This window comes from Aegilops tauschii, chromosome 7, assembly GCF_002575655.3.
Source record: "Aegilops tauschii subsp. strangulata cultivar AL8/78 chromosome 7, Aet v6.0, whole genome shotgun sequence".
NCBI lineage: Eukaryota > Viridiplantae > Streptophyta > Magnoliopsida > Poales > Poaceae > Aegilops > Aegilops tauschii.
Window position 1 is genome coordinate 359,421,726 of NC_053041.3, and position 8,192 is coordinate 359,429,917.

The 8,192-nt window shown below is 51.7% G+C and overlaps 1 protein-coding gene across 1 annotated transcript; it reads right to left on the reverse strand.

Moving 5' to 3' along the window:
- Positions 1-888: 888 nt before the first annotated feature.
- On the reverse strand, positions 889-4,257 carry LOC109773314 (RNA polymerase sigma factor sigA). The gene is made up of 10 exons (XM_020332009.4): positions 3,804-4,257; positions 3,004-3,723; positions 2,640-2,838; positions 2,443-2,535; positions 2,226-2,354; positions 2,052-2,105; positions 1,878-1,955; positions 1,712-1,774; positions 1,526-1,638; positions 889-1,194 (listed from the first exon to the last, which is right to left on the reverse strand). The coding sequence occupies exons 2-10, from the start codon at positions 3,699-3,701 to the stop codon at positions 1,086-1,088; spliced, it is 1,536 nt and encodes a 511-aa protein (XP_020187598.1). The 5' UTR covers positions 3,702-3,723; positions 3,804-4,257; the 3' UTR covers positions 889-1,085.
- Between the last annotated feature and the right edge of the window lie 3,935 nt (positions 4,258-8,192).

The window sequence follows — 8,192 nt, forward strand, 5'->3', positions numbered from 1 at the left end:
GAACTGGGGGGCATAGAATCGCTAGTGGCATCTCTCTCTCAAACAGGCGAATGGCATGGTAAACAAATTATAGCTAGGCAATTGAAAAGATTGCAATATTTATGACTATGATCATTCATGGCATAATCTCATATAGGAATTACGCCTGTGATAAGTAGACCATTAATCCAACTGCATATACTACTAATACTTCACCCCAAAACCGCTATCCAGGACGTAGGGTTTTACCTCATTGAGAGGACCCGAACCTGGGTAAACATCGTTGTCTCCCTTGTGTCTTGTTACCATCTAGCCAAGGCTACCAGATCGGGACCCCCTACCCGAGATCTGCCGGATTTGGTACCGTCACCAAGGCTCGTCGATATGATGCGGTAGAAGCCATGCCGGTCCACCTTGGCCACCGCATGAGAACATGCGGAGACCAGTGTCCTCCATCCAAGCCATCCACTGGTCCCTCAAGCCGATGTACGGCTCCAAAGACCCGCACGAGATCCGACATAGTCGCGCCCAGGGGCCACGATGAAGGAAAAGCCCCAAGCGCCGCCATCATCGCCAGCAGCGACGGGGAGATCAAAGGCGGCCGTGGCCGAACCCTAGATGAACTAGGGGAACACAGTCGTGACCAGTGAAGAACCGCCCCGATGCCCCCATCCCTGGCGGGTGCATGGCTTAGCCGCCAGTAGCCTAGATCACTAGGTCGCGAACGCTAGATCGCTCTCGTATCCTCTGCTTTGTCATATGGGCAACATACTTCAGCAGAACAACAAAGTTTTAGATAGCAAGCCATACCAATAACAAAGGAGAAAGATTCATGAGATAGGTCTTGCTCTATTTGACCAAGCTACATGAGGCATTCACTATATATACAATACAGAATACTTGAACGGCTTCCAAGGAAAATGTGGCATTGAGACTTTGATCATTGCATGCCTATTGTCACAAAATGTACAGGTATGATTATTTGCAGGTGAGTGGCAGTACAAGCCTTTCAATGTTGTAACCTATGTTGTCGCTCTCTCTTTTCGAGTATATACAACCACTGTGTGTATGGATCCGGTCCAGCACAACATGAAAAACACCTCAGCTCAGTAATCCTGGAGCAACGCATCCAGCTTTTTCCGCCTCGCGGCGTGCTTCAGCTTCTCCATTGCGATAAGCCCTACTTGCCTCACCCTCTCCCTGGATAACCCGAACCTGAAGAATGTTTCAAAGATCATGATTAGACTATCATGTGGCAAGAAAGAACTGTGGTTCAGTTAGTAATGGTCTATCCACTTGATGCTCCATTTTTAGCTAATAAAATCCACCCTTTGTCGAAAAACATGTCGACGTTATGAACACTGTATGCGGAAATTTGAAAACATTTTTAGGCGAACAAATACTTGATTGTGAGATAAAATAACCTTGGCAAAAAAAAAGGAATCCGAAAATTGTGATGTTGCTTTGATGACATTTGCTTTTGACAGCAATTAATAAGCGCGAGGCATGGCAAAATTTCTTGTTCAGTTGAAGAAGTAATACTTACTGTCTGCTAATATCCTCCCATGTATGGCATTGTTTCCCTATACCATGGTATAACTGAATAATGTCTCTCTCACGTTCAGTGAGATTTGAGTTTAGAAGTTTGTTGACTTCCTCCTGGTATCAGCAGAATCTTAAGATAAAACATATTTGACTGAAAATCACGAACAACAATAGCAATAAAGGTTACCTTTAGATACCACTCCTCAAATCCATGCCATGGGTCATTCGCAACATTTTGATCCTCTATATACTGAGAATGAGTGGAGGAGGAAATCAAAGTCAACCCCGAGGAATATTTCATCGGTGAAAAAGTATTTTGGTGCTATTTAATGTGTGGTAGTGTAACAGCTTACGCTGTGGAGTGTATCTCCGGGTAGGCCATTTAAGGAGGGGAATGCCTGTTGATCCAACGAAAGAGCCTTATTGACAGCCTGCATTTTGAAGATGCAAAATCATTGTGAGAAGTCCAAAGGTGTAAAAGGACTAAACATAAGAAATCATACATGGGACGGTAAATGTGTAAATACCTCTGTAGCATTGTGCACTTTCTTCTCCGATATATTGAGCAACTTTGCGATGTTCTAAGGACAATGACGAAAGGTTAGAGAAGAAGTAACAGAGCAACATGATGAACACACACAAAATCATGCCGATTGAAATGCTTCACGCAAATAAAACTGCTACTCCGAACTCCGCCCTACTTGCGTTGTCGGAGAAACCCCTTGGTCCTCCAATGCGTACTTTGCGCCACGAATCGCAATCAGCCTCTCATGCAGGTAAGTAGGGAGCCTGAATGTTTTCGAGTTGTCGGCCAGTGCTCTTGAAACACCCTGGTAACAAGGAAAGTAATGAATGGATAAAGAGTGCAAAGATTCTCTCATTAGTATAGTGCTGATGAGATGAGCGAAGAGGTCTCACCTGACGAATCCACCAGTATACGTAAGTGGAAATTCTGAAGCCCCTAGATGCATCAAACTTTTCGATCCCGCGGAGTAGCCCTATGAGACCACCCTGAATCACCAGCCAGATTGCCCAACATGTTACTTGTTGATTTTTGTGAAACATGCTAACTGTCCTAGTGAAACAAATACCCATGAACAGGAGGATGTGATTACCTGAATCAGGTCGGACAGCTCAACCCCCAGCTTGTCATACTTCTGGGCGATGGATATGACCAAACGGATGTTGCTCATCGTTAGCACCTCCCTCGCGAGGAACGACTCGCGCATTCTTGACCGTAGCTCCGGCGTCGATATCCGAAGTGATTGCGCCATCTGCTTGTACGACGGCTCATTCCCCAGTTTTTCTTTCAGCCTGAATCAATGTTTCAGACTCAGAGGTTAGGCAAAAGTGTCAACTTGATAGCACAAGGCAAAGCAGCAGTGACAATGGTTCTTGATTTCGGATTCGGAGAAGCATATAGTACTATGTTGGTTGAATGGATCACTGAATTTGGGGAAGAGCACTCCCATCCCATACTTTGATCTTTGCTGCTGCAGCCATATCCCGTCCTTGATCTTCTTGGAGAGGTGGACAACCTGCTTGTGCGTGAGGAGCTCCTTGCTGACGGTACCGCGAAGGTAGATGCGGTTTCTGCTCTGCAGCAGCTCGGGGCTGATGCTCAGGTGCACGGCGCCGCTGCCTTTCTTGGACCTCCCACGCCTCCGGCCGCTCATCCGCCGCTGCCTCGCCGAGACGCCGGAGCGCGCCACGACGACGGAGCTGCTCCTGCCCTTGCCGTCATCGTCCTCGGCCGAACCAATGGCCTCCACATGGTGGCCATCGCCGCCGCCGTCGTCGTCGTCCTCCTCCTCGAAGGGGAGCTGCCACTGCTTCTCGAGCATGGACCTCTGCAGCAGGATAATGGCATCGAGGGAGAACTCGTCGGCGGGCAACAACGGAGGAGGCTGCGGCGCGAGCGCAGGCGCGCTCTGCCTGAGGGCCCGCATGACCTGCGCGCGGCCATGTGGGGAGAGCTTGAGCCTGTGCGCGGCGACGGTGAGCTTGGACGCGGCCGGTGGCGCGAACTGCAGCGAGGAGGAGCCGTGGGCGTCTCCCGCCGCGCTGCTCATGTGGCTGTTGACCTTGTCGGAGAGCAGGTCGTTGGGCGGCCCGAAGGACGTGCTGAGAAGGCGGTTGCCTGCGCTCAGCCCGATCAAGGCAGGCGTCGCCGTCATGTCTCGCCGCCCGTTTAGTTATCTGCGCCGTATGAGCGCGGCGAGGGATTACAAAACACTGTGTTTCAAGAAACAGAGAAAGAAGAGATAGGAAGCTCGTACCTGTGCTGCGGCGCGGGGGAAGCGACGAAGAATCAAGGGAAGGGGAAGGGGAGGAAGAGGAAGACGACGGCGCGGGCGTCGGAGACAATAACCAAGTACGGAGTACTAGCTAGTAGTACGAAGTAACTAGAAGCTCAATGGACACCACACGCCGAGAGAGAGGAGAGACGGAGAGACGGAGAGGCTATTAACAGTGCGCTCGTGCGTGCGGTGGCAGCGGCAGCCGGCGCCACTGCTGCGCGCGCTGGTTTTACTTCGTTACTGCAGTGGAGAAGCCGGGCCGGAGGGGGAGGAGAGGATAGGGTGAGTGAGGGCGGGAGGCCATTGGCGGGGGGAGATATTCGCGGGTGGCCTCTCGTCTCGACGCCGAGGCCGAGCGCGCGCCACGACCACCAGATCCTGCGCCCGGGCCACCTGGCAAGAAAAGATCGTCCCCTCCCCGTTGCCTCCACACGTCCCCAGTCCCCTCTCTTTGTTTTTTTAATAGTTTGAATTGCTTACCACATGTATCACATGGTCCCCTCTCTTTGTTTTAATTTCACGGCAGTTCCTTTGACGCACAAAAATGATAAGTACATGCCTCAACCTCATTGGCCACATCAGCGGCGGCCACCTTTACTCCTCACCGACACCTTGTCGGCACGTTAGTGGCGGCCATTTCCACTCCTCATCGGCACCTCATCCTCGCCGCGGCTTCCACGAATCTGGTGACGAATTCGTTGGCGTTGAGGAATGTCATCCCTAAATAGTCGAAACACCTTAGGAAACAAGAACCGCAACTGCAAATAACCACGAGAGCAACGGGGGCGAAGAATTTAACAAATGCATCAGTTCAAGTGGAGTCGGATGGTCCGGGTTGGGTTTCGAATTATCCGGGCAACGGTCGTATGTCCGAGCTTCGAATCCGATGATCTGGGCAAGTCAACCATGGCCGAAAGTGGAGCTGGTGGAACTCGAATTTGGCGTTGGAAAGAAAAAAATTGATGGGTTTTTTCAGGGAATCTCGTGGTGAAATGCGAGAGAGGGGTGTGGGAAGGCTAGATCCGCATGCAAAGCATCAACTATATGGATCCAAATCAATAAAATCTCACAAAACCAATAAGTTGCAAGAAATTGGTAGGGCTATTTTTGGCGGGGAATTTTTGAATTTAGGGTAGAACAAACAAAAAATGCTAGAAAGGTGAGGGGGGAGAGGGCTCTAAGATGTGGCCAACCTTGCTTATGATACCAGATGATATGTGGAAGAGTCCCAAGGGTGACCTAATCATTCACACTTGGAGGGGGAAAGGAACACTCAAGATCACAAAAGGAAACACTCAACACAATACACAGTTACACATCCACTCTCAAAGCAAACACATACAAGACACAAGATGCATGAATAACAAAGAGAAAAGAGTAGCAAGGGCAAAGTCTTCCCAAATCCCAAAGGAAGATAAGGTGGCTTGATGATCTATGATGAGATCCTTCTCCACATGGAAGGTCTTGTAATCTTTGAGGGATTCTTCTCCTGGGAAGGAGGTACAAGGACCAAAGCTCTCTCGATGTAGTCTAATATATGCTTTGCTAACCCTATAGAGGAGGTAGGGGCCGACTATTATATATAGTCTAAGCCGGATTAGGGGCGAGAGAGAGGGATACATGGCCACTTGGGTTGAACTGCGCGCAGGCAGGACCGGATGTTCCTATCCGGACGCCCGGGCATTGGCCGGATGATCTGGGGTTGGAGCCCATGTCAGGGTTGGGTAGTTGGCTCGTGGGGGTCCTGACAAGGACATGTACTAGGGATAGGATAACAGGCCTGACCTACAGACCCTACCCAAGGACACCATGCACCATGTACTGGGCCCCTGGGCCAGATCACCGTTCATATGTACTATACCTGAAGCTCACTTGGAAGCCAACAACCACTCGGAGTAAGTACTCCACTCGACCATCTTATTTCACTCGGAGTACCTGACTTCACTCGGACGGAGAAGACCAGGAGGCTCCTCAGGACCGCAAATGGTCAGGACGTGCGTGCACAATTATCAAGTGTAATTAATACATCCGTTACCAGTAACTGGCACCCTTAAAACCTCCCTTTAACCCTTGGTTATGGCAGCATTCACAAGGGGTCTGGCGGACTCTATATAAGCCACCTCTCGGCTCCATAACAAGGGTTAACATCTTCTGTAAACCATACACTCAATCTAAACAGCTCCAGAGCACCAAGACGTAGGGCTATTACCTACACCATGAGGGGTCTGAACTCGTAAATCCGAGTGTAACAACTACATCGTAGCTAGGCTCTGCCCTCTAATTCGTACCCCTATACATTATTGTCAGACTTACACCCATGACAGTTGGCCCCCATCGTGGGGCAGGCGTCTAGTGACTTCCAGCGTAGTTGCGATTTTCCCACCTTTACCATGGTTTTCGGCGGCGGATTGACATTCGTCGATGAGATCCGTTTCGGCGCCCTCAACTTCGGTTTAGCGTGGCTCCAGGAAGCCTCGCTGGATGTTAAGGCGCTACCCTACGGTGTTCTTCTTCGTCAGTCGTCGACTCCACACCAGTCGACAGCTCCCCACCCAGTTGTTCGTCGTCGCAAGCGCTCCGGGCACTCGCGGCTCCAGCGGTGGGTCAAGCACGCGGTCGCCCTCCAGGCTGCGGCCCCGCAGATCGTGGCGATCGAGCCCGATGAGCCCATCCTCGACTTGTTCGGCTCCTTGCATGACTACTCAGACGGCGTATCCGAGTACGAGAGCAGCGACCCTGCTGCGGAGGTGTTGATGGCCGGTTCCCAACACAGTCCACCCAGGTATCCCCATGGCGGTGCGGGAGTCGTTGACCCGTCGCACATCGACATTGATGGCGGCGAGAACCGTCACGATGACGAGTACTACCCCCAGCCCCTCAATCAGCAACAAAGGAAGGAGTTGCAGCGCAGGAACGAGCAGGCCCTCCGGACACCCATCGTTGGGACGATTCCCAAGGCTGAGGCCTTGGAAGCCATGCGCCTGGCCAACTTGGCTGAGCGCACTTGTCTAGAGGAGCTCCATAAGTCACTCGATGATCGAGCGCGCCGGCAGCAACAACCCAGTTCCAGTCGTCGGCAACGGCAGTTGTTTTCGAGTGATCCGCAATGAGATTACCAGGTATTCCGCACTCCAATTTAGAATTTGGCGGCCGCCACTCGGATAGTCGATTCCATCCAGCCGTCCTAGTCAGAGGCATGGGAGGGTCTCTAGGAGATTAGAGCCCTACTCAAGGCTGCTAAAGAGCAGAATTCAGCTATCTCCCAGACGTGCAATAGGATTCATAGCAAATCTGCCAGGGCTGACATTGCCCAGTCGGCTCACAGCCCAGCTGCCCTGAGAAGGAACATACAGTCGCCTTAGCGATGGGACAATCGAGGCCGTCGCCAGGATCAGTACCCGGAACAGGGTCGCGATCGGTTCGCACCACAGCGACATCGTGATGATCGTCACCGTATGCCGATGCCCCCTCTGAAAGATGACTCATACGCGCCCTGGCGGTATGATGATAGGTGTCCGTATGGTGACGACCGGAAGGCTAGCCCTCCCCATCACGGTGGCGGTGGTTACCAAAGGGAACCAGTTGATCTCCGCAATCCACGGTTCAATGCGAGGCAGTTCTCGCCCATAATCTGGCAGATAGAGCCAGAGCCCACAGAGAAAGCATGGACAAGGACCATCCGAGTGGAAGTGGAGCCTTCATCTCTGGTCCCGAGTGTTTCAGCAGAGCCATCAGGGCCGCAGAGATTCCCCCCAATTTCAGATTGGCGGCGGGGATACGCAAGTTTACCGGTGAGTCCAAACTAGAGACGTGGCTGGAAGACTACCGACTGGCTGTGCAGATTGGTGGCTGCAACGATTATGTGGCCATGAAGCATTTGCCTTTGATGTTGGAAGGGTCGGCCTGGCTCAACCAGCTCATCCCCCGCTAGCATCTACTGCTGGGAGGATCTGGCTCTAGTGTTCATCAAGACATTCGAAGGCACGTGCAAATGTCCGGCTGGATTGACTGAGTTGCAGCATTATGTTCAAAAACCGAATAAAACCTTGAGGGAGTACATTCAGCACTGGACTACTCAGCATCACGTGGTTGAAAACGTCACCGAGCATCAAGCCGTCTGCGCCTTCAAGGGCAGGTGTCGGGTATCGGGAACTCATCCTGAAGTTTCGTCGATCAGAGCCCTTGACCATGAGCCGAATGATGGAAATCGCCACTCGGTATGCGAATGGTGAGGAAGAGGACCGTCTCCGTAATGGCAAAGGAAAGACCGACGGACCCAGTCCGGAAACAATAACCCCAGTCGGAAGCAGAAACGCAAAGCCGAGGGTCCGACCCAGGCTGAAGCCGCAGCTCTGACCGAACAAGCCA